At 50.2% G+C, this 25366-nt stretch overlaps 1 protein-coding gene across 1 annotated transcript in view; it reads left to right on the top strand.

Annotated features, from left to right (window-relative positions):
* The first annotated feature begins 10127 nt into the window (after positions 1-10127).
* Positions 10128-25366, top strand: part of LOC119965573 — a 185393-nt gene continuing 170154 nt past the window's right edge. The window contains exons 1-2 of the mRNA XM_038796393.1: positions 10128-10293; positions 18817-19167. Coding sequence (XP_038652321.1) covers positions 10242-10293; positions 18817-19167 — 403 coding nt within the window. The 5' untranslated portion in view covers positions 10128-10241. The remainder of the gene's footprint in view (positions 10294-18816; positions 19168-25366) is intronic.

Below are 25366 nucleotides of genomic sequence, written 5' to 3'. Positions count from 1 at the left end.
TATTGACGAGTTCTCCCGATTCCCCTTCGCCATCCCATGCCCCGATATGACCTCCCACACAGTCATTAGGGCCCTGCATAGTGTCTTCACCCTGTTCGGTTTCCCCAGCTATGTGCACAGCGACCGGGGTGCATCCTTTATGAGTGACAAGCTGCTTTATGAGTGACAAGGGCATCGCCTCGAGCAGGACTACCAGTTACAACCCCAGGGGGAACGGACAGGTGGAGAGGGAGAACGCGACGGTCTGGAAGACCGTCCTACTGACCCTCAGGTCCAGGAAGCTCCAAGTTTCCCAATGGCAGGAAGTCCTCCCTGACGCGCTCCACGCAATTAGATCCCTCCTGTGTACAGCTACCAACCAAACCCCACACGAGCGGCTCTTCATTTTTTCCAGGGGCACTACCACAGGGGTCTCACTTCCGGTGTGGCTGAGGACACCAGGCCCGGTTCTCCTAAGGAAGCACGTCAGGGGGCACAAAACCGACCCCATTGTTGAAAAGGTGGGCCTGCTTCATTCCAACCCACAGTACGCATTTGTTGAGTTCCCGGACAGTCGCCAGGACATAGTATCCCTCCGGGACCTGGCACCCGCTGGATCCAGCCCCCCATCTACCCCCACCGAGGAACTCCTTTCCCCGTTCCCTATGCGGCCGCCCCCTTGCGCCCCCGATTCTGCGAGCTCACCCTACCAGTCCCGAGTGCCAGCACCAGCCTGCCCTCCGCGCCCCCAGTCTCCATTTGACCAGGAGGTGTATGAGGCTCGGACAAGACTCGCCCCGGAGCCGGTAACCGTACCCCAGACCTCGACGCCCGCCCAGCCAACGCAAGAGGCTGCAACCCCGGTGCTCCGCAGATCAAAACGGACAATTCGTCCACCGGACAGACTGACTCTTTGAGCCATCACCAACACCGGACTTGATTTTTTTAACAGGGGGTGGATGTGGTAAACGTGATTCACCCTACATATAGTTGCCAATATCACTCCATGTATATGTGTTCGTTATCTACCCATTGTAAGTGCAGTTGCGCGATCCGACCACCAGGGGGAGTCGCTCTGGGAGTACACGAGAGTTTGTACTGAACTCCTCCCTTGGCTCCGCCCAGGACTCCTCCTCCTGGGACCGATGTGTAAAGATCAGTGCCTTAGAGCCAGCATGCCAGTTCATGGAGTTCAACGACGAATAGGCTGGCTCTATTGTAAGTGTATTAAAGCCTCTGTTCAGAACCAACTACACGTGTTCGCTGAATTGATGGTTCCATCAGTCAGGACAGCATGTTCCCAGGTTTTGTCATGGCAGTGTGTTCCCAGGTTTTGTCATGGCAGTGTGTTCCCAGGTTTCAGGGCAGTGTGTTCCCAGGTTTCAGGGCAGTGTGTTCCCAGGTTTTGTCATGGCAGTGTGTTCCCAGGTTTTGTCATGGCAGTGTGTTCCCAGGTTTTGTCATGGCAGTGTGTTCCCAGGTTTCAGGGCAGTGTGTTCCCAGGTGTCAGGACAGTGTGTTCCCAGGTTTCAGGGCAGTGTGTTCCCAGGTTTCAGGGCAGTGTGTTCCCAGGTTTTGTCATGGCAGTGTGTTCCCAGGTTTTGTCATGGCAGTGTGTTCCCAGGTTTCAGGGCAGTGTGTTCCCAGGTTTCAGGGCAGTGTGTTCCCAGGTTTTGTCAGGGCACTGTGTTCCCAGGTTTTGTCAGGGCAGTGTGTTCCCAGGTTTTGTCAGGGCACTGTGTTCCCAGGTTTTGTCAGGACAGTGTGATCCCAGGTTTTGTCGGGGCAGTGTGTTCCCAGGTTTTGTCAGGGCAGTGTGTTCCCAGGTTTCAGGGCAGTGTGTTCCCAGGTTTCAGGGCAGTGTGTTCCCAGGTTTCAGGGCAGTGTGTTCCCAGGTTTCAGGGCAGTGTGTTCCCAGGTTTTGTCAGGGCACTGTGTTCCCAGGTTTCAGGGCAGTGTGTTCCCAGGTTTCAGGGCAGTGTGTTCCCAGGTTTTGTCAGGGCACTGTGTTCCCAGGTTTCAGGGCAGTGTGTTCCCAGGTTTCAGGGCAGTGTGTTCCCAGGTTTCAGGGCACTGTGTTCCCAGGTTTCAGGGCAGTGTGTTCCCAGGTTTCAGGGCACTGTGTTCCCAGGTTTCAGGGCAGTGTGTTCCCAGGTTTCAGGGCACTGTGTTCCCAGGTTTCAGGGCAGTGTGTTCCCAGGTTTCAGGGCAGCGTGTTCCTAGGTTTTGGCAGGGCAGTGTGTTCCCAGGTTTCAGGGCAGTGTGTTCCCAGGTTCTGTCAGGGCAGTGTATTCCCAGGTTTTGTCAGGTCAGTGTGTTCCCAGGATTCAGGGCAGTGTGTTCCCAGGTTTCAGGGCAGTGTGTTCCCAGGTTTCAGGACAGTGTGTTCCCAGGTTTCAGGGCGGTGTGTTCCCAGGTTTCAGGGCAGTGTGTTCCAGGTTTTGTCGGGGCAGTGTGTTCCCAGGTTTCAGGGCAGTGTGTTCCCAGGTTTTGTCGGGGCAGTGTGTTCCCAGGTTTTGTCGGGGCAGTGTGTTCCCAGGTTTCAGGGCAGAGTGTTCCCAGGTTTCAGGGCAGTGTGTTCCCAGGTTTCAGGGCAGTGTGTTCCCAGGTTTCAGGGCAGTGTGTTCCCAGGTTTTGTCGGGGCAGTGTGTTCCCAGGTTTTGTCGGGGCAGTGTGTTCCCAGGTTTCAGGGCAGTGTGTTTCCAGGTTTTGTCGGGGCAGTGTGTTCCCAGGTTTCAGGGCAGAGTGTTCCCAGGTTTCAGGGCAGTGTGTTCCCAGGTTTTGTCAGGGCAGTGTGTTCCCAGGTTTCAGGGCAGTGCGTTCCCAGGTTTCAGGGCAGTGTGTTCCCAGGTTTCAGGGCAGTGTGTTCCCAGGTTTTGTTAGGGCAACATGTTCCCAGGTTTCAGGGCAGTGTGTTCCCAGGTTTCAGGGCAGTGTGTTCCCAGGTTTCAGGGCAGTGTGTTCCCAGGTTTCAGGGCACTGTGTTCCCAGGTTTTGTCAGGGCTGTGTATTCCCAGTTTTTGACCGGACAGTGTGTTCCCAGGTTTTGTCAGGGCAGTGTGTTCCCAAGTTTTGTCGGGGCAGTGTGTTCCCAGGTTTCATGGCAGTGTGTTCCCAGGTTTTGTCGGGGCAGTGTGTTCCCAGGTTTCAGGGCAGTGTGTTCCCAGGTTTCAGGGCAGTGTGTTCCCAGGTTTTGTCGGGGCAGCGTGTTCCCAGGTTTGGTCAGGGCAGTGTGTTCCCAGGTTTTGTCGGGGCAGTGTGTTCCCAGGTTTGGTCAGGGCAGTGTGTTCCCAGGTTTCAGGACAGTGTGTTCCCAGGTTTTGTCGGGGCAGCGTGTTCCCAGGTTTCAGGGCAGTGTGTTCCCAGGTTTTGCCGGGGCAGCGTGTTCCCAGGTTTGGTCAGGGCAGTGTGTTCCCAGGTTTCAGGACAGTGTGTTCCCAGGTTTCAGGGCAGTTTGTTCCCAGGTTTTGTCGGGGCAGTGTGTTCCCAGGTTTCAGGGCAGTGTGTTCCCAGATTTTGTCGGGGCAGCGTGTTCCCAGGTTTCAGGGCAGTGTGTTCCCAGGTTTCAGGGTAGTGTGTTCCCAGGATTCAGGGCAGTGTGTTCCCAGGTTTCAGGGCAGAGTGTTCCCAGGTTTCAGGGCAGTGTGTTCCCAGGTTTTGTCGGGGCAGCGTGTTCCCAGGTTTCAGGGCAGTGTGTTCCCAGGTTTCAGGGTAGTGTGTTCCCAGGTTTCAGGGCAGTGTGTTCCCAGGTTTTGTCTGGGCAGCGTGTTCCCAGGTTTCAGGGCAGCGTGTTCCCAGGTTTCAGGGCAGTGTGTTCCCAGGTTTCAGGGCAGTGTGTTCCCAGGTTTCAGGGTAGTGTGTTCCCAGGTTTCAGGGCAGTGTGTTCCCAGGTTTCAGGGCAGTGTGTTCCCAGGTTTTGTCGGGACAGTGTGTTCCCAGGTTTCAGGGCAGTGTGTTCCCAGGTTTCAGGGCAGCGTGTTCCCAGGTTTTGTCAGGGCAGAGTGTTCCCAGGTTTTGTCAGGGCAGTGTGTTCCCAGGTTTTGTCAGGGCAGTGTGTTCCCAGGTTTTTTAGGACAGCGTGTTCCCAGGTTTTTTTGAACAGTGTGTCCCCGGTACTGTCCCCTGACACTGTCCCTGGCAATGCCCCCTGACACTGTCCCCTGGCAATGCCCCCTGACGCTGTCCCTGGCAATGCCCCCTGACACTGTCCCCTGGCAATGCCCCCTGATGCTGTCCCTGGCAATGCCCCCTGACACTGTCCCCTGGCAATGCCCCCTAGACGCTGTCCCTGGCAATGCCCCCTGACGCTGTCCCCTGGCACTGCCACATGCACTGCCCCCCGTCACTGCCACATGGCACTGTCCCCTGACACTGTCCCCTGACGCCGTCCCCTGACACTGTCCCCTGGCAATGCCCCCTGACACTGTCCCCTGACACTGTCCCCTGACACTGTCCCCTGACACTGTCCCCTGGCAATGCCCCCTGACACTGTCCCCTGACACTGCCCCCTGACACTGTCCCCTGGCAATGCCCCCTGACACTGTCCCCTGACACTGCCCCCTGACACTGTCCCCTGGCAATGCCCCCTGACACTGTCCCCTGGCAATGCCCCCTGACACTGCCCCCTGTCACTGCCACATGACACTGTCCCCTGACACTGTCCCCTGGCAATGCCCCCTGACTCTGTCCCCTGACACTGTCCCCTGGCACTGCCACATGCACTGCCCCCTGTCACTGCCAGATGGTAATATCCCCTGGCACTGTCCGTTAGCACTGTCATTGGCACTGCCTCCTCCATTTCCCCGTACTCTCCCCCCTGAAACATCCCTTGACATTTCCCCCAGGCACTACCCCAAAAGTGCCCCGGCACTTTGCCTGACATTGAAAGTTGGTACTGCCCTTTAGCACTGCCCTCTGGCACTTCCCTGTCTTTTGGCACTGCCCATGACATTGCCCCCGGTACTGCCCCCGGCACTGCCCCTGGCACTACCCCCTCGCACTGTCCCCGGCACTGCCCCCTGGCATTGTCTCCTGAAACATCCCTTGACACTGCCCCTTGGTGTGGCCCCAGGTGGGGGTAGTTCTGGGGACAGTACCACAGAGCAATGCCAGGGGAACTGCCTGGGCATGTCCCTCACCCCTTGGGGACAGTACTTATCTGTGTTCCCCCAGCAGGTCCTCCTTCTCTGGTTCACGTTGTTCCAGATTCTTGTAAACTTCGTCATTGTGAGTGGAGAAATCCCAAAGAGGAGGGACTTTACAATGGGGAAGCCCCCGAATGGTGTGTAAATATGTAATTAAATATGGTCCCCCACCTTCCTGTGAAGGAACCGACTTGCATCAATGGCGGGGAGGGGGGGGGGGCGGCAATCGCATGGCGAGATCTTGCCATGAGATTCTCTTTTCTGGCCTCTCGGGGAATTTGCGCCCAGGTCGCCATTCGCCGGGGTTCAAAATCCTGACCTTCGCCAGACAACTGCCTTCATCAGATTGAGGAAGAGTGAGGGAGATTGGTGGAAGAGTGAGGGAGATTGGGGAAGAGTGAGGGAGATTGGTGGAAGAGTGAGGGAGATTGGTGGAAGAGTGAGGGAGATTGGGGAAGAGTGAGGGAGATTGGGGAAGAGTGAGGGAGATTGGGGAAGAGTGAGGGAGATTGGTGGAAGAGTGAGGGAGATTGGTGGAAGAGTGAGGGAGATTGGTGGAAGAGTGAGGGAGATTGGTGGAAGAGTGAGGGAGATTGGGGAAGAGTGAGGGAGATTGGTGGAAGAGTGAGGGAGATTGGTGGAAGAGTGAGGGAGATTGGGGAAGAGTGAGGGAGATTGGGGAAGAGTGAGGGAGATTGGTGGAAGAGTGAGGGAGATTGGGGAAGTGTGAGGGAGATTGGGGAAGAGTGAGGGAGATTGGGGAAGAGTGAGGGAGATTGGTGGAAGAGTGAGGGAGATTGGGGAAGAGTGAGGGAGATTGGTGGAAGAGTGAGGGAGATTGGGGAAGAGTGAGGGAGATTGGGGAAGAGTGAGGGAGATTGGTGGAAGAGTGAGGGAGATTGGGGAAGAGTGAGGGAGATTGGTGGAAGAGTGAGGGAGATTGGGGAAGAGTGAGGGAGATTGGTGGAAGAGTGAGGGAGATTGGGGAAGAGTGAGGGAGACTGGTGGAAGAGTGAGGGAGATGGCGAAGAATGAGGAAGATTGGGAAGGTTAGAGAAAGGAAGAGTAAGGGAAATGGAGTCAGATTGAGGGAGATGAGGAAAATTAAGAGAAATAGGAAGGAATGAGGGAGATAATTGGATCTTTATTGTCACAAGTAGGCTGACATAAACATTGCAATGAAGTTACTGTGAAAAGCCCCTAGTCGCCACATTCCGGCGCCTGTTTGGGTCACAGAGGGAGAATTCAGAATGTCCAATTCACCTAACAGCACGTCTTTTGGGACTTGTGGGAGGAAACCGGAGCACCCAGAGGAAACCCATGCAGACACGGGGAGAGTGCGCAGACTCCGTACAGACAGTGAACCAGCCGGGAATCGAACTCGGGACCCTGGCGCTGTGCTGACCACTGTGCTAACCATTGTGCTAAAGTTCCGGATTTGTTTATTGTCACGTTTACCGAGGTACAGTGAAATGTATTTTTCTGCGAGCAGCTCAAACAGATTATTTAGTACAAGAAAAGAAAATGCATAAGAGGGCAAGACAAAGTGAAGGATACAGGAATGTTGTATTAATCAGATCAGTCCATAAGTGGGTCATTGAGGAATCTGGTAACAACAGGGAAGAAGCTGTTTTTGAGTCTGTTTGTGCGAGTTCTCAAACTTCTGTATCTCCTGCCCGATGGAAGAAGTTGGAAGAGTGGGTAAGCCGGGTGGAAGGGATCCTTGATTATGCTGCCTGCTTTCCCCAGGCAGCGGGAGGTGTAGAGTCAATGAATGGAAGGTGGGTTTGTGTGATGTACTGGGCTGTGTTCATGACTCTCTGTAGTTTCTTGCGGTCTTGGGCCGAGCAGTTGCCATACCAGGCTGTGATGCAGCCAGATAGGATGCTTTCTATGCTGCATCTGTAAAAATTGCTAAAAGTCAATGTGGAGATACCGAATTCCCTTAGTATCCTGAGGAGGTGTAGGAGCTGTTGTGTGCTTTCTTGGTGATAGAGTCGACATGGGTGGACCAGGACAGATTTTTGCTGATGTGCATCGCTGGAAATTTGATGCTGTCAGCCATCTCCACCTCGGCCCCGTTGATGCTGACAGGGGTGTGTACAGTCCGGTGGAGGACATTTTGTGATACTGGACTATGATATAAATTAGAGGTGGCCCTGAACTATATTTTTGCTCCTATATTACTTTTGAATAGTTCTGATGAGAAAAAAGGTACTCGTCGGCCTAGATGCCTGTTTAGAAGAGGCAATTTGTAGAAATAGATATTGTACACACAATGCTTGGTAAAATCAGAATGGACGCAGAATGGCTGGTAACTATTAAAGCAATACTAAAGACACAAAATGGCTGAACTAGCCACATTTCTGAACAATAAGTTACAGACTGTGTAAACTACCTCATAAGAACCGAGGGAGTATTTCAACAGCCGCTGATAACAGCTTCCCAGATCAGGAAATGCAATGTGTCCTTGATAATGCCAAGGACCCCAGTTGCAGACAGGACATCATTATGTTAGCTTTGAATGACTACTGTATGAAGTTAAGGGCGGGTTGGACACCACCCACTTTCACCATATATGTAATAACTGGGATGCTAAGAAAATTGATTGACTGCATGTAATGAAGTGTGATGCAAATATAGTTGATTGATTGCATGTAATTAAGAATACATCTAATTCCGGCCCTTTAATCTGTATATTAACCTCGTGTGAGCCTGAGCTCACGTGAGAAAAGGGTGCTGTCAATAGGCTGCGGAGCCTCAGGCCTTTTCTCCCAGAATTCTGATATAATAAACTGCTTTTTATCTTATACTCAGGCCTCCGTGTCAATATTTTCACCTCTAACAGTACTTTGCTTCCTGCAGTCAATGACCAGCTCTTTAATTTTGCTGACATTGAGGGAGAGATTGTTCTCGTTGTACCACTCCACTAGGTTCTCTGTCTCCCTCCTTTATTCTTATTCGTCATTGTTCGAGATCCAACACACTATGGTTGTGTCGTCAGCAAACTTGGAGATGGAGTTGGAACCAAGTTTTGCCACAGAGTCGTGTGTGTACAGGGAGTATAGTAGGGGCCTAAGTACGCAGCCATGCGGGGTCCCGATGAGGGAAGAATGAGGGAGACGGGGAAGAGTGAGGAAAGTGAGGGAAGAATGAGGGAGATGAGGGAGATGGGAGGAGTGAGGGACACAGGGAAGAGTGAGGGAGACTCAGGGAGAGTGACATTGGATTAAGAGTAAGGGGGGATGAGGAAAATTGAGGGAGACATGGGGTAGAGCGAGGTTGATGGGGTAGAGTGAAGGTGATGGGGTAGAGTGAGGGTGATGGGGTAGAGTGAGGAGGGCTGAGGGAAACTCGGGGTAGAGTGAGGGCGATGAGATAGAGTGAGGGTGATGGGGTAGAGTGAGGGTGGTGGGGTAGAGTGAAGGTGATGGTGTAGAGTGAGGAGGGATGAGGGAGATTGAGGGAGACTCGGGGTAGAGTGAGTGTGATGGGGTAGAGTGAGGGTGATTGGGTAGAGTGAGGAGGGATGAGGGAGATTGAGGGAGACTCGGGGTAGAGTGAGGGTAATGGGATAGAGTGAGGGTGATGGGGTGGAGTGAGGAGGGATGGGGTAGAGTGAGGGTGATGGGTAGAGTGAGGGTGATGGGGTAGAGTGAGGTTGATGGAGTAGAGTGAGGAGGGATGAGGGAGGTTGAGGGAAACTCGGGGTAGTGTGAGGGTGATGGGTAGAGTGAGGGTGATGGGGTAGAGTGAGGGTGATGGGGTAGAGTGAGGTTGATGGGATAGAGTGAGGAGGGATGAGGGAGATTGAGGGAGACTCGGGGTGGAGTGAGGGTGATGGGATAGAGTGAGGGTGATGAGGTAGAGTGAGGAGGGATGAGGGAGAGTGAGGAGGGATGGGGTAGAGTGAGGGTGATGGGGTAGAGTGAGGTTGATTGGGTAGAGTGAGGGTGATGGGGTAGAGTGAGGAGGGATGAGGGAGGTTGAGGGAGACTCGGGGTAGAGTGAGGGCGATAGGGTAGAGTGAGGGTGATGGGGTAGAGTGAGGTTGATGGTATAGAGTGAGGAGGGAAGAGGGAGATTGAGGGAGACTCGGGGTAGTGTGAGGGTGATGGGGTAGAGTGAGGGTGATGGGGTAGAGTGAGGAGGGATGAGGGAGATTAAGGGAGACTCGGGGTAGAGTGAGGGTGATGGGGTAGAGTGAGGGTGATGGGGTAGAGTGAGGGTGATGGGGTAGAGTGAGGGTGATGGGGTAGAGTGAGGGGGGATGGGGTAGAGTGAGGGTTATGGGGTAGAGTGAGGGAGACTCGGGGTAGAGTGAGGGTGATGGGATAGAGTGAGGGTGATGGGATAGAGTGAGGGTGATGGGAGAGAGTGAGGGTAATGGGGTAGAGTGAGGGTGATGGGGTAGAGTGAGGGTGATGGGTTAGAGTGAGGGTGATGGGGTAGAGTGAGGGTGATGGGGTAGAGTGAGGGTGATGGGGTAGAGTGAGGAGGGATGAGGGAGATTGAGGGAGACTCGGCGTAGAGTGAGGGTGATGGGGTAGAGTGAGGGTGATGGGGTAGAGTGATGGAGACGGGGAGAAGAGCTTGTTTACACTTTGATTGGAGGGTACTAGGCTGCCACCGTCAGTGAGAGAGATCAACACTCGCTCCGCGCTGTCCATCTCTATCTGACAGTTCTGTCATGGCTCATGTGCTTTCCATGTCTGTTTAGTTTGGGGATATTTTTTAAGCCAGTGCATTTTAATAACTCACTTAATTAACTGCTTTGCAATCACTGCTGTATTGATCCCATTTTGGGTGAATTGATTCCGCAGCCTGAAGTTTACACAGGGCCTGTGGACCTGGACTTGAGTGGGAGTCACTGGATTCAATAAGGGAGACATTGAAGGGTGATTGGTGCCAATCTGTTGGCCCTCTTGTTCCTGATTTGTGAATTGTATATCAGAGGGCAGGCCCTCTTTCTCTTGTTATTCCTTCCTCTTTCTTTGACTGGTATTCGAGTTACGTGACCGTAGTGAGATTCAGTTACATCTGAAACTTCAGCAATATCAGATTGTACTCGGTGTGAAAGATCAGGAATTTCACCTTTGGAAAATCAGCTTATTTGAAATGTTGGACTGGATTCTCTCAGCGTTGACTCTGGCTCTCGGTGTCACAATCAGTAAGTAAACACCCAGGGTTGGCTTTGGTTTGGTGTGGTTATGTTTTGGAATTTGATTTGCTGGTTATTGATGGGCGACGTGTATTTTGGGTCAGATATTTCTGTTTTGGAAGGTGATAGTTTGGGATTCCTCGCTGTTCGATGGGAAAGTCGGAGATAAGACTGAGTCCCCAGCCCAGTTATCGGTGTGTGTCAGACTGCTGGACTTGGAGGCCAATCAGTTGCTCTTCGAGCTCGAGAAACCACCCAAACCTTTTCCTGCAGCCTCCCAGAGAACAATCATTTCCACACCAGGGCTGACATCACCTGTCAGTTCAAGCTGATATTAAACTAAAAGGCTGACACAGATACAATCAAAAATGTGAAAAGGAAAGAGATAAAATCAGCAACAGGATAAAGATAGAGTGAGAGAGAATAGTGAGGAAAGGAATGCAGGAAAAGACTATGAAGAATGATGGATGAGAAGGAAATGGCAGGTTTGTTCACTGAGAATGTTGCAGCCCTTCAGAAAAACAAATTGGATTTGATACGGGTAAAGACAATGACAGTGGAGTAAGTGTTGGGATTTAAGATCGATAAATCTCAAGGACCTGATGGTTTCCATGTCAAGTTATCAAAAGAACAGGTGAGAAAATTGCAAACGTGTTCATCAGAAGTTTCCAAAGCTCGGGAGATCCAGGGGTAGCATTTGCTGGAGAGAAACAAATGTCACTCCGGGAGGCACGGTGGTACCATGGTTAGCACTGCTGCCTCACAGCACCAGGGACACGGGTTCGATTCCGACCTCGGGAGACAGTGTGGAGTTTGCACGTTCTCCCCTTGTCTGCGTGGGTTTCCTCCGGGTGCTCCGGTTTCCTCCCACAGTCCAAAGATGTGCAGGTTAGGTGGATTGGCCATGATCACTCCGCGGGGTTGCGAGGGAGTGGGCCAAAGGGAACAATTGGAAGTTGTTCAAACTTTCCTCATTTCCTCTGTTCAGAAGGTTCTTCTTTCACAATCCGTATTCCCCGGATCTGCTCCAAATAACAGTTTCTCAGCCATTGCCAGAAAATGTAACTGTGAAGCAATTCTTTAGCAAGAGGAAGTTGTGAAACTGAAGCAAGGAGAACATTGTGAATTCCGGTCATAACCACAATATACTATCTGGCCAGCATTCAATTTCCTGTCCTGAGCTCAGATAGCAGTTGGTCGGGTCGATATCAGAGGGTGTTGGGTGTGGGGCTGGGGGTGCTGGAGAGCAGAGTTGACCATTTCACACTGCGATATGTGTTAGTTACTAACCCTGCCCACCCCACTTCTCCCAGGGGTTAACAGCTAGTTAATGGACATGCAGGGAACTGCCCAAACCACTAGAACCCACTGCCTGAGAGGGTGGCAGAGACAGAATCCAAACCACATTTACTTGGTTTTGTGAGGGCCATGAAGAATCCAGCGCGAGTTTTCAGGGTACAAAGAAAACATTTATTTACAAATTAACATATATATATACAACAGCAGGAACTTCCCTTGCCCCTTGCTCCTTGCTCCTTGCAGGGTGTCTGCTAATGATTTCTCCGCCCCCCTCATTGGGGAAGCTCATACTCCCACAGGATTGTGGGATTGTCATTAGTCCCCAGTCAGTGGTAAGCAGGCAGGTTATAACACTTGGATACACTTTTGAGATGCTGCAACTTCAAGGCGCCAACTGAGGGTGCGATTGGTGTAGTCTCAATGCTTCTTTCTGCACGGTTTAAGAAGGGAGGGAGGCAGAAGACGGGAAATTATAGGCCGGTTAGCCTGACTTCAGTCATTGGTAAGATTTTAGTCTGTTATTAAAGATGAGGGGCACGATTCTCCCAAAGGGAAACAAAGTGCCGACACCAGAGTGAAAACCGGAGTGTTTCATTCCGGCATCGGAGGCCGCTCCTCGCCCCCTATTCTCCCACCCCCAGGGGGCTAGGAGTGGCGGCGCATCAATTTCACACACTGGGCCTTGGCGCCCGCGTCAAAGCGGTGCCACCTGAATGACGTGGACGGTGGCGCCTAAATGACGTCACCCGCACATGTGCAGATTGGCCAGCGCCAACCCGTGCATGTGCAGTTTGGCCAGCGCCAACCCGTGCATGTGCAGTTTGGCCAGCGCCAACCCGTGCATGTGCAGTTTGGCCAGCGCCAACCCGTGCATGTGCAGTTTGGCCAGCGCCAACCCGTGCATGTGCAGTTTGGCCAGCGCCAACCCGTGCATGTGCAGTTTGGCCAGCGCCAACCCCTGCATGTGCAGTTTGGCCAGCGCCAACCCGTGCATGTGCAGTTTGGCCAGCGCCAACCCGTGCATGTGCAGTTTGGCCAGTGCCAACCCGTGCATGTGCAGTTTGGCCAGTGCCAACCCGTGCATGCGCAGTTTGGCCAGCGCCAACCCGTGCATGTGCAGTTTGGCCAGCGCCAACCCGTGCATGTGCAGTTTGGCCAGCGCCAACCCGTGCATGTGCAGTTTGGCCAGCGCCAACCCGTGCATGCGCAGTTTGGCCAGCGCCAACCCGTGCATGTGCAGTTTGGCCAGCGCCAACCCGTGCATGTGCAGTTTGGCCAGCGCCAACCCGTGCATGCGCAGTTTGGCCAGCGCCAACCCGTGCATGTGCAGTTTGGCCAGCGCCAACCCGTGCATGCGCAGTTGCCGTCCTCCCCTCCGCCGCCCCACAAGACATGGAGGATTGATCTTGCGGGGCGGCGGAGGGAAAAGAGTGCGTGTTTCATAGACACCGGCCCGACGATCGGTGGGCACCGATCGCAGGCCAGGCCCCTCCTGAACACCCCACTGGTGCTCAATCCTCCCTCCCTCCCCCCCCAACAGGTCCCCCACATGCAGCACGCCGGCAGCGACCAGGTGTGGTTGGCGCTGGCGTGAACCGGTCGGATTGGGCAGGCCACTCGGCCCATCTGGGCCGGAGAATCGCCGCTCGCCATTTCTAACGGTCGAGCGGCAATTCTCCGAGCGGCCTGTCGTAAAACGCGACACTCCGATTTGGGGGGGGGGGGGTGGGAGAATCGCGTGCGGGTGCCAGGGCGGCGTGGCGTGAATCGCCCAGCACTCCCGCGATTCTCCCACCCGGCGTGGGGGTTGGAGAATCGTGCCCGAGATTTTGAAGTACTTGGAAGTGCATGGTAAAATAGGACTGAGTCAGCACGGCTTCGTCAAAGGGAGGTCATGTCTGACAAATCTGTTGGAGTTCTTTGAGGAGGTAACAAGCAAGTTAGACAAAGGAGAGCCAGTGGACGTGATTTATTTAGATTTCCAAAAGACCTTTGACAAGGTGCGGCATAGCAGACTGTTGCATACGTTAAAAGCCCATGGTGTTAAGGGTAAGATCCTGGCATGGATAGAGGATTGGCTGACTGGCAGAAGGCAGAGAGTGGGGATAAAGGGGTATTTTTCAGGATGGCAGCCGGTGACTAGTGGTATGCCTCAGGGGTCTGTGCTGGGACCACAGCTTTTCACAATATACATTAATGATCTGGAGGAAGGAACTGAAGGCACTGTTGCTAAGTTTGCAGATGTTACAAAGATCTGTAGAGGGACAGGTTGTATTGAGGAAGCAAGGGGGCTGCAGAAGGATTTGGACAAGCTAGGAGAGTGGGCAAAGAAGTGGCAAATGAAATACAGTGTGGAAAAGTGTGAGGTTATGCACTTTGGAAGGAGGAATGGAGGCATCGACTATTTTCTAAATGGGGAAATACTTAGGAAATCAAAGCACAAAGGGACTTGTGAGGCCTTGTTCATAATTCATTTAAGGTTAACAAGAAGGTTCAGTCAGCAGTCCAGAAGGCAAATGTAATGTTAGCATTCATGTCGAGAGGGCTAGAATACAAGACCAGGGATGTACTTCTGAGGCTGTATAAGGCTCTGGTCAGACCCCATTTGCAGTATTGTGAGCAGTTTTGGGCCCTGTATCTAAGGAAGGATGTGGTGGCCTTGGAAAGGGTCCAGAGGAGGTTCACAAGAATGATCCGTGGAATGAAGACATTGTCGTATGAGGAATGTTTGAGGTCTCTGGGTCCGTACTCGTTGGAGTTTAGAAGGATGAGGGGGGATCTTGAAATGAAAATTTGAAATGAAAATCGCTTATTGTCACAAGTAGGCTTCAAATGAAGTTACTGTGAAACGCCCCTAGTCGCCACATTCCGGCGCCTGTTCGGGGAGGCTGGTATGGGAATCTTATTGAAACTTACAGGATACTGCAAGGCCTGGATAGAGTGGACGTGGAGAGGATGTTTCTACTTGTCGGAGAAACTAGAACCGGAGGACACCATCTCAGACTAAAGGGACGATTGTTTAAAACTAAGATGAGGAGGATTTTTTTCAGCCAGAAGGTGGTGAATCTGTGGAACTCTTTGCCGCAGAAGGCTGTGGAGGCCAATTCACTGAGAGTCTTTAAGACAGAGATAGATAGGTTCTTGATTAATAAGGGGATCAGGAGTTATGGGGAGACGGCAGCAGAATGGGGATGAGAAAATATCAGCTAGGATTGAATGGCGGAGCAGACTCGATGGGCCAAGTGGCCTAATTCTGCTCCTATGTCTTATGGTGTTATGGTCTTATGGTCCTATGTAGGGAAGATGTTCCCAATGTGGGTGTTTCTAGAACCAGGGGTCACAATCTGAGAATTCAGGGTGAACCATTTCAGACAGATCAGGGGGGGGGATATTTCTTCACCCAGAGAGTGGTGAGCCTGTGGAATTCATTACCACAGGAAGTAGTTGATGCTAAAACTTTGAATATATTCAAGAGGCGGCTGGGTATAGCACTTGGGGAGAATGGGGTCAAAGGCTATGGGGAGGAAGCAGGGTTAGGCTATTGAGTTGGATGATCAGCCATGATCGTGATGAATGGCGGAGCAGGCTCGAAGGGCCAAAAGGCCTCCTCCATCTGTTCCTATCTTCTATGTATCTATGTATGTAATATCAGGACATTTGGAAAGTCGAAATGCTACCCATCAGAGTCAACTTGGTTTTATGAAGGACAAATCTTGTTTGGCTAATTTGCTAGAGTTCTACAAAGACGTAACAAGCAAAGTGGATAATGGGGATCCTGTAGATGTAATATATCTGGACATCCAGAATGTGTTTGATAAGGTGCCACACAGAAGGTTAATTCACAAGGTGAGATCACATGGGATTAGGGATAATTTATTAGCTTGGATAGAAGACTGGCTGACGGACAGGAAACAGAGAGTCGGGATAAATGGGTCTTTTTTTGGTTGACAAGATGTAGCTAGTGTGTGTCACAGGGTTCAGTCCTTGGGCCCCAGCTATTTACAATCTATATAAACGACTTTGATACAGGGATAGAAGGTTCTGGAGCCAAATTTGCATATAACAAAAATAGGTGGAACAGTAAGTTGCAATGAGGAAATAAGAACCTTACAAATGGATACAGATAGGTGAGGAGAGTGGGCCAAACTGTGGCAGGTGGAGTTTAACGTGGATAAGTGTGAGGTTATCCATTTTGGTTGGAAAAATGGGAAGGCAGCTTATTATCTAAATGGGGAGAGATTTCAGGAAGCTCCCGTTGCAGAGGGATCTGGGTGTCCTTGTGCAGGAGGCACAGAAAGCGAGCGTGCGGGTACAGCAGATATTAGAAATGTGAATGGAATGTTGCCATTTATAGCAAAAGGAATTGAGTATAAAGGTAAGGAAGTGTTGTTGCAGCTGTACAAGGTATTGGTGAGACCGCACCTGGAGTACTGGGCACAGTTTTGGTCTCCTTATTTGATGAAGGATGTAGTGACATTGGAGGCAGTTCAGAGGAGGTTCACTAGATTGATTCCAGAGATGATGGATTTATTGTATGAAGAGAGATTGAAGAATGAGGGAGATCAAGTTGAGATATGTCTGATGATAAAAGGTTTGGGTAAAGTAAACGTGGAGTGGATGCTTCATCGTGTGGGGCTTTCTAGAACGAGAGGTCATAGTCTGAGGATAAGAGGTAGCAAATTTAAAACAGAGTTGAGGAGAAACTATTACTCCCAAACTGTGGAATTCTCTCCCCCAGAGATGCTGGGAGAGTGAGTAAATTTAAGGAGGAGTTAGGGGAATGTGTAATTGGTAATGGGTTGAAGGGTTATGGAGAATGGGCAGGATGGGGGTGTTATGGCCAGGGTGAGATCGAATGGTGGAGAAGACGCTATGGGCCAAATGGACTAATTCTGCTCCGGTACCTTATCAACTTATGAACGTATGAACTTTAGCCTTAAAACCAACTATTGCAGCAGAACAAGGGGAAGACCCTCCCTCTGGAAAGTGACCTCCTGTTACTTCTATTTACTCTTCACGCTGTATCCCTCTCTAAACATAATCGAGACAGTGTTGGAATTGAAACCAATCCCTACACATACAAACACCTTTATCCGGCATGAATCTAACTATAGGTTTTGCCCTTCCAGGCACAGAAACATTAAATTAAACCCACTTAAAAATATAGCTTATAATGTTGCCAATATAAATATTAATTCCTTAAAACTACCTTTGTTTTCCTGACTTTCCCCATTGCACGAGGAAATACCCCCGTGAGGATATTGGGGCACTGTTGGGGTGCAACACATCCAGCTTGTACAGATCCCATCTTCCCAGAATCAATCCCAATGTCTCAGCAATTCAAATCCCTCCCTCCTAAACCATCTCTCCAGCATCGCATTCATCTGGCCTATACTACTCCAGATCTCACCAGCAAGTGGCACTGGGAGCAATCCTGAGATTGCTACCTTTGAGCTTCTGTTTTTTATTGCCGATCTCCCTCAGAGTTCTCTGACCTGAACGTGCCCCCCCCCCCCCCCAACCTGCCCCCGACTCATTCCCCAACTTCGAATATCCATTAAGGAGAATTACTGTCACAGCTCCCACCTGGGGGATGAATTGAATTCAGTGTGAGGAAATGAAAAGTACCGGATGTGAAAATGGAGGGAATCCAATCTCCAGGGAGAAGACAGTGTTTGTCGGGAAGGAAGTTAAACAAATCCCAGAGAATATTTTCAGATATAATCCAGACCAAAGCACACAGGGGCGAGATGGTAAGGGGCGACTCCAGGACTGAATCCTATAAAGGTGATGTTGAGAAATTGGAATGCATTACCAGGTGAAGCCAGAATACTGTTTAAAATGGAAACATCACTGGATACTGGCTTAATGGCAGCACTGAGATCAGACACACACCCTGTCTGCATTTGTCCTGACTATATCTGAAACTACTGTTCAGGGATTTCATTAACTTCCTCCCTGACAAGTACTGACCTTGCCCTGGAAACTGCATTCTCTTTATTGCAGTGTGTGTTTCGGGGGGTTAACTTCATCCTGAGGGACTGTTGGTCAGTACAGTGCAATGTGAAAGAGTCGCTAAGTTCTGATGCAGGGTTGTCAGTTTGAAAAGTTTTGCCAGTGTATGAATTCAGAGCAGCAGGAAGTCCCTGGGCCCCTCAAGCCTGTTCCACCATTCAACACGGTCACAGTGATCTGATTGTCACTGTCTCTCTGTCTACAGAGGCTCCTGGGCCCCTCGAGCCTGTTCCAGCATTCAGCACGGTCATGGTGTCTGATTGTCACTGTCTCTCTGTCTCCAGAGGCTGCTGGGTCTCCTGAGCCTGTTCCCCCATTCAACATGGTCATGGTGATCTGATTGTCACTGTCTCTCTGTCTCCAGAGGCTGCTGGGCCCCTCGAGCCTGTTCCCCCATTCAGCACGGTCATGGTGATCTGATTGTCCCTGTCTCTCAGTCTCCAGAGGCTGCTGGGTTTCCTGAGCCTGTTCCACCATTCAACACAGTCATGGTGATCTGATTGTCACTGTCTCTCTGTCTCCAGAGGCCCCTGGGCCCCTCGAGCCTGTTCCAGCATTCAGCACGGTCACAGTGATCTGATTGTCACTGTCTCTCTGTCTCCAGAGGCTGCTGGGCCCCTCGAGCCTGTTCCACCATTCAACACGGTCACAGTGATCTGATTGTCACTGTCTCTCAGTCTCCAGAGGCTGCTGGGCCCCTCGAGCCTGTTCCACCATTCAACACGGTCACAGTGATCTGATTGTCCCTGTCTCTCAGTCTCCAGAGGCTGCTGGGCCCCTCGAGCCTGTTCCACCATTCAACACGGTCACAGTGATCTGATTGTCACTGTCTCTCAGTCTCCAGAGGCTGCTGGGTCTCCTGAGCCGGTTCCACCATTCAGCACGGCCATGGTGATCTGATTGTCACTGTCTCTCTGTCTCCAGAGGCTGCTGAGCCCCTCGAGCCTGTTCCACCATTCAGCACAGTCATGGTGATCTGATTGGCCCTGTCTCTCTGTCCCCAGAGGCTGCTGGGTTTCCTGCGCATTCATTCCCAGCATTTTCTGAAATCCTGATTGTCAAAATCTGCAGCACTTTGCTTGGGGTTAATTTGAACAAGTTAGTGCGGATAATACACAATATCCACACATCAATACACAGGAGACTTTATAACCTGCTCTCAGTTTCTATTTTGTATTTTCTTATCTGTTCTGATCTTCAGTTATTTTCTGTTCACAGGTCATGTGACAGGGACGGTTCTTATCCAATCCCCTCAAGTTGTGAAAGTGCCTGAGGGTGAAACAGTGAAGTTTCTGTGTGACTTACAGAGCGACCATGTAGATTACACTGTGGATAAATACGATGCACATTGGTACTACCCAGAAAGCAAGGAATTGATATTGAGTCATTATGTAGATGGCCGTGTTTACCGGGCGAGAGGTCTGTCTGATCGGTTTCAGCCGTCCAGAGATGTTGCCGGTAACAGCTACATTCTGACAGTCAGAGATGTGAAGCTCGATGACTCCGCTGTCTATATCTGTGGGATTTGGGGGGAAATCTTTGGGAATGGAACCCGGCTGAATGTAACCAGTAAGTACTGTCTATCTTATATTGCTTTGATTCCATATTGACCATATATTAGAGGAATATGATGGAACATTGCCAGCCTCGGAGGCTGTGACCCAGAGGGAGGAACGATCTGGGAAGAAGCCTGAAGTCTGTGAAGTAAAAATGTACAATTTAAACACACACACAGACAGAAAGCGACAGGGTGAGTGGAAAGGTGTGATATCAATGTTTCACCCCTAAAATCTCTCAGAGCCTCAGGGGGTGTCTGTGATTTTCCCGTTCAGATTCCCGGTGGGGATTCGAGGTGGATTTTGACAGAACTGAAAGTGTGAATTTCTGTCCTCTCTCTCTCTCTCTGCCTTTCCCCAGCTGATTAGAATTAAACTTTACTGTGCGGGGGGTGTGGGCACTCTGGAGCGCCGAAGGGCCTGTTCCTGTGCTGTGCTTTGTTCTTATTCTTTGACTCCAGTGATGAATGAGCAGGCACTGAGCTCGATGCTGTGAGCTGGGAGTTAATATGCTGTGATGAATGTAGAAACTGTTATATTCATATCTGTGGCAATAATGTTATAAAGAAAAAAAACCTAGTTCAAAATACCTGCGGGCAGCGTGTCTACTAAGGAGTAGTAAAAGATGATTGAATCCAAACATTCACTTGGTTACAGATGAAGGGCTAATAGAATCATGTTTTGATTGCTGGGGATTCCCTGGAGTGTAGGTAATTTATCGATGAGTGGTGCATCATCTGAGATGAGGAGGTCATGGAACTCAGTGGGATACAGATGCTTTAATTTATGGGAGAAGCCAGGTCTGTCTGTAGTTTTCAGCAGTTTTGCCAAATGCTGCTGGTTTGAACAGAAGTGTACAGAATCTTCTCTTGAAAAGATTTCTCTCCAAAAGTCGTCATATAGCTGAGCAAATAATCGGCTTCTTAAGTTTATTTATAAGAGGCATTTGAACTGTAATAGGTTGCTTAATTTTAATCAATAACAGACATAGCTACTAAGTTAATGTTTTTCCTTTATTTCAGAACTGTTTAAGTGTTAATTGTAAATTTATTTCTTTGGTGTTAATGTGGTTCATTCTGTGTTTGAATTAAAGTTTGTTTTAACATAAAAGGGGCCTATTGGTCAGACTCATCACTCCTGGGGTGAAGTATATTTTCCTCACAGCTTTATAAATTGAAAACATTTTTTTGGGATTCTTGTCCAGGATCCTGACAAATGGGATCTGCTCCGGGATGCTAACAAATGTTGGGATCTGCTCCGGGATTCTAACAAATGTTGGGATCTGCTCCGGGATCCTAACAAATGTTGGGGTTTGCTCCGGGATCCTAACAAATGTTGGGGTCTGCTCCGGATCCTAACACTGGATGGATTTGAACAGGTGGATTTGAGATGGTTTATGGATTGAGATTAGATGAAGAGTCAGCAGTCGGAGGGACAGATATGTCTGGATGGTTTCTGTGAAGAGAGGATTGATGACAATGGTTTTGAATATTTGAGGAAAGCCCCCAGTGTGTGACCCTCGAGTAAACAATGACAAAATATCGGGGGAGGGAAGAATTAGAAATTAACAGGGGAGGGGGGCATTTAGGAAATATGGAGAGAGGGATTGGGAGGGAGAATGGGAAAATTCTGCAGTGATAGGGATCAGAGAGTAGGAATAGGGAAGTTGGAATGATGGGGGGTGTGGCAGAGATAGCTGAACATGTGACCTTAAACAAATAAATCTTTAGCTTTTTCAGATCAGAACGTTTGATAATTTCTTCACTTTGTCCCCAAGGTAACATCAGCGGATACATTCTTCACTGAAACATTTGCAGATATTCACAAACTTCAGACTGGTGTTTAACTTGTTGATATTTTTGTCTTAAAGGTGCGAATGCTCCAGTCCTTATCCAATCTCCGAGTCTGGAACGTGTCACAGAGGGTCAGACTGCACGGTTACAGTGCACCATGCAGAACGCCACAGTGACACACACCGATGTTCACTGGAACCGGGAGCTGCCAGGGAAAGATATGGAGAGGGTTTTAACACATGATATAAAGAACAACACACAACGGAGTCCGGGTTTCACTGAGCGTTTCCATCCTTCCCGAGACACGGCCAATAAAACCTTCATCCTGACAATCAGCAACGTGCAGCCCAATGACACTGCCGTCTATTACTGCTCCGTGTGGGGAGATATCAGTGGGAATGGATCACAGCTGAATGTAACCAGTAAGTACAGTTTCCATGATTCTAACTGATCTCAAATAGTGTGTTGGTGGACAGGCTGGGATTCGGGAAATAGGTTTGTGTGTTTGGATTGTGTATTGATGACTTCAAGAATCTCAAACAAATTGAACCATCTCCTTTTCACCAGCTTTTCAGGGCTTCAGACTGATGATGAAACCAATATTTGTAAATGTTGTCCCCCTCCTCATTGGACAGACAATTGTGACAGGGTGACAGATATACCAACTTCCTCCATTCATTCCCACCATTCCCCATCACTCCTCCTTTGAATTCCCTCTCGCACTCTGCCCTCTGCCCTCTGACCTCAGCCTCACACATTGTTTCAATGACAACGTGAGGAAAAGCATCTCAACGTTTGCTTCAGAATGTTCTAGCTTTCCAAACACATGCTGAGCTCAGTGATTTCAGATCAACTTCACTGCTCCCATTTCCTCCGACGGTCAGTGCTGGGAATGGGTCTGTTGTCCATTCACCTCCCCTGTCCCCCAGTCTGTCACAAACCTTCCCAATTGTTCTCTACCGCCCCCCCACCCCCCCACCCCCCACCAAGCACCCTCCCCCCTCCCCTCCACTCCCCTTCCTCCCTCTGCACTTGTTTAAAACCTGTCCTAGAACCTTCTGTAAAACCTGTGATATTTTAGGGAACATTCTACCCTACCACCAACTGTACCTCCACATCTAACCCCTTCCCACCGCCTATCAGTCTGAGTACAACAAAACCCTCCAATGGAGGTTTGGCTGAGGGCTCCGAAGGTGGAAGATCGGTTGCAGCAGTGTCTTGTTCTCAATTGACAGAGTCCCCTGATCGCTGACAACGAAGAATGTTTCACTGACACAGTGTGGGGGCCGTTGTACAACTGGCCCCTGGCTCTGAACAACAGCCCCCCCCACTTCCCACTGACCCTGACAGAGAGGTTAATGGACCCTCTACCCTGCCAGCCCTGCTACCCACACATTTAACCTCTCACCGTTCATAAACCACCTTTCTTAACGTGCACTTAATTTACCTTTATTCCGCTTGAGAAAGGTTCTGCAAAATGAAGCTCATTAATCTCTAAATATATTCCAGCAGTACCATACAATATCCGTGTGGATTTGTCTTTTTGTGTGTGTTCAAAGCTCGGCCAATTTCTGATTCCTGGTATCACGTTAATGATTGTGGTTCAATCAGATCATCAGACTTTTCAGGAACAGCTATTGTGGTCAACAAGCTTCCCATTGGGAGAGAGTTACTCAGACTGGAAACGTTAGCTCCCTTCTCTCTCCACAGATGCTGCCAGACCTGCTGAGATTGTCCAGTATTTCCTGTTTTTGTGTCAGATTCCAGCATCTGCAGTAATTTGCTTTCATTTTAACTTTCCCGTTGGATCCATTCACTTCCCGAGTTACCAAGAAACATTTCTCTCTGCTTAAATACATCTCCTGTTGCACAGAATCTATTCCATGGGCGGAATTCTCCGGAATTTTCCAACACTGAAATCGAGAATGGCGACTGGGCGGAGAATGGTTCCCGCCGACAGAATCGGGACAGGCGCCGGTTTGACGCTGGCTCGCTATGCTCCTCCCCCTCTGAATCATCAGGACGCACGGGCGCGCAGTCACAACGCCATCGCCGTGTCATTGGCCGGCCCACTGGCGATGCTCCGCCTCCGATGGGCCGAGTTCCCGACGGAGTTGGCCGCGTGTGGTCCCAGCGATCAGGAACCTGGCGTGCTGGCTGCGGACAGCCTCTCAGCATTGTCCTTGTCAAGCCCCTTAAGAATAAGATTCACTGAGATCACCTTTCATTCTTCTAACTTCCTACAAGTAGCATCCCAACATCCAGATTAACCTTTGCTGCAAAGACAATCCCTCCAACCCGTGTCAACCTTCCCTGAGCTGCCTCCAATGGAATAATGTCTTCACTTAAATAAGGGACCAAAACTGTTCCCAACTCTCCAGATGTGGTCTCACCAGCACCTTAGACAGTTGCAGCAAAGCTTCCTGACTCTTATACTCCAACCCCAGTGAAATCACCGGCAACATTCCATTACCCTTCCTGATTACCTGCTGCCCCTGTCTGCTAGCTTTCTGTGTTTTGTGCACAAGTCCTCCAATGTCCCTTCGTGTTGCAGCTTTCTGCAGTATCTTACATTTACTCTTTCTCCCTTCCAAAATGAACAACTCTACATTTTCCCACATTGTACTCCATTTGCCAACCTTTTTCCCACGGAATTAACCGATCGATATCTCTTTGCAAACTGTGTCTCTCCCACAACTTGCCTTTCCACCTATTTTTGTGTCGTCTGCAAATTGGGCGACAGTACATTCACTTCCTTCCTCTAAGTCACTGCTATATATTGTAAACAGTGTCGTTCCCAGCACTGATCCCTGTGGGACCCACTGGTTACAGGTCACCAACCTGAAAAAGATCCCCTTATCCCCACTCCCTGTTTCCTGCCCAATTAGCCAATTCTCTCTCCATGTCTATATCCCACCTCCAACACCATGGGCTCTTATCTTATAACTTAACCTTTTGTGAGGTATCTTGTCAAACACATTCTGGAATTTCGAATATAAAACATCCACTGATTCCATTCTCTCCACTCTGATTGGGACTTCCTCAAAAACTCTAATAAATGAGTCAGCCCCGATTTCCCTTTCCTGAAGCCGCGCTGATTCTGCTCCATTAGATTAGGATTTTACAAATGTGCTGCTATTACTTCCTTAATCATTGATTCCAACATTTCTCCACCAATCACCGTCAGGCTAATTGGCCGATAGTTCCCGCTTTGTGCTTCCCGCCCTTTTTGAATCGAGGTGTCACATTGGCAGATTCCCAATCCTCTGATATTTCTCCAGAATGGAAACATTTTTGGAAAGTTACAGCCGATGTATCCGCGATCTCTGTGGCAACTTCTTTCCGAATCCGAGCATGAAGCCATTAGGGTGAGGGGCATTTATCTGTCTCTGGCCCCATTAGGGTGAGGGGCATTTATCTGTCTCTGGCCCCATTAGGGTGAGGGGCATTTATCTGTCTCTGGCCCCATTAGGGTGAGGGGCATTTATCTGTCTCTGGCCCCATTAGGGTGAGGGGCATTTATCTGTCTCTGGCCCCATTAGGGTGAGGGGCATTTATCTGTCTCTGGCCCCATTAGTTTGTCTAATACTATAGTATCTTCGAAAGGTCAAACATCCCTGGAAATAAAGTTCCCAGTGTTGATCTCCTTGTAACCATGTCTCCGGAATGACTATGAGATCATAACCATTTACCTTGATTTGCTCCATCAGTTTGTCTACCTTATTCCCAATGCTTCGTCCATTAAAATACCCAGGTGTAACCCGTCCAGTTTTTCCAGGTCCCACTTCCCCCAGAACCGGTCCCAATGCCCCAGGAATCTGAAACCCTCCCTCTCACCCCATCCCTTCATCTCCGTATTTATCCGCTCCATCCTGCTATTTCTACTCTGACCACCAGGTGGCACTGGGAGTAATCCTGAGATCACTATCTTTGAGGTCCGAGTTCTCATCTTCCTTCCTAACTCCCTGTATTCTGTTCTCAGGATCTTATCCCTTTTTTTACCGATGTCTGTGGTACCGATGTGACCACGACTACCGGCTGTTCACCCTCCCCCCCTCCGGAATGTCCTGTACCCGCTCCAAGACATCTTTGACCCAAGCATCAGGGAGGCAACATACCATCCTGGAGTCTCGTTTGCGGCCACAGAAACAGCTGTCTAGTCCCCTTACAATTAAATCCCCGATAACTATTGCACTGACACACTTGTTACCCCTCCCCTCTACAGCAGAACTAACCGTGGAGCCATGGGTTAGGCTGCTGCTGCTTTCCCCTGAGAGGCCATTCCCCCCAACAGTATCCAAAGTGGGATGTCTGTTTTGCAGGGGAATGGTCACAGGAAATTCCTGCACTTCCTACCTCGCTCTCTTGCTCTGTCTGCTGGTCACCCATTCCCTTCCTGCCTGTGGAGTCTGAGCCTGC

Source organism: Scyliorhinus canicula, chromosome 1 (genome assembly GCF_902713615.1).
Source record: "Scyliorhinus canicula chromosome 1, sScyCan1.1, whole genome shotgun sequence".
In the NCBI taxonomy this organism is placed as follows: Eukaryota; Metazoa; Chordata; class Chondrichthyes; order Carcharhiniformes; family Scyliorhinidae; genus Scyliorhinus; species Scyliorhinus canicula.
Note: the sequence above shows the minus strand (reverse complement) of the source record. Positions and strands in the feature narration are given on the sequence as shown.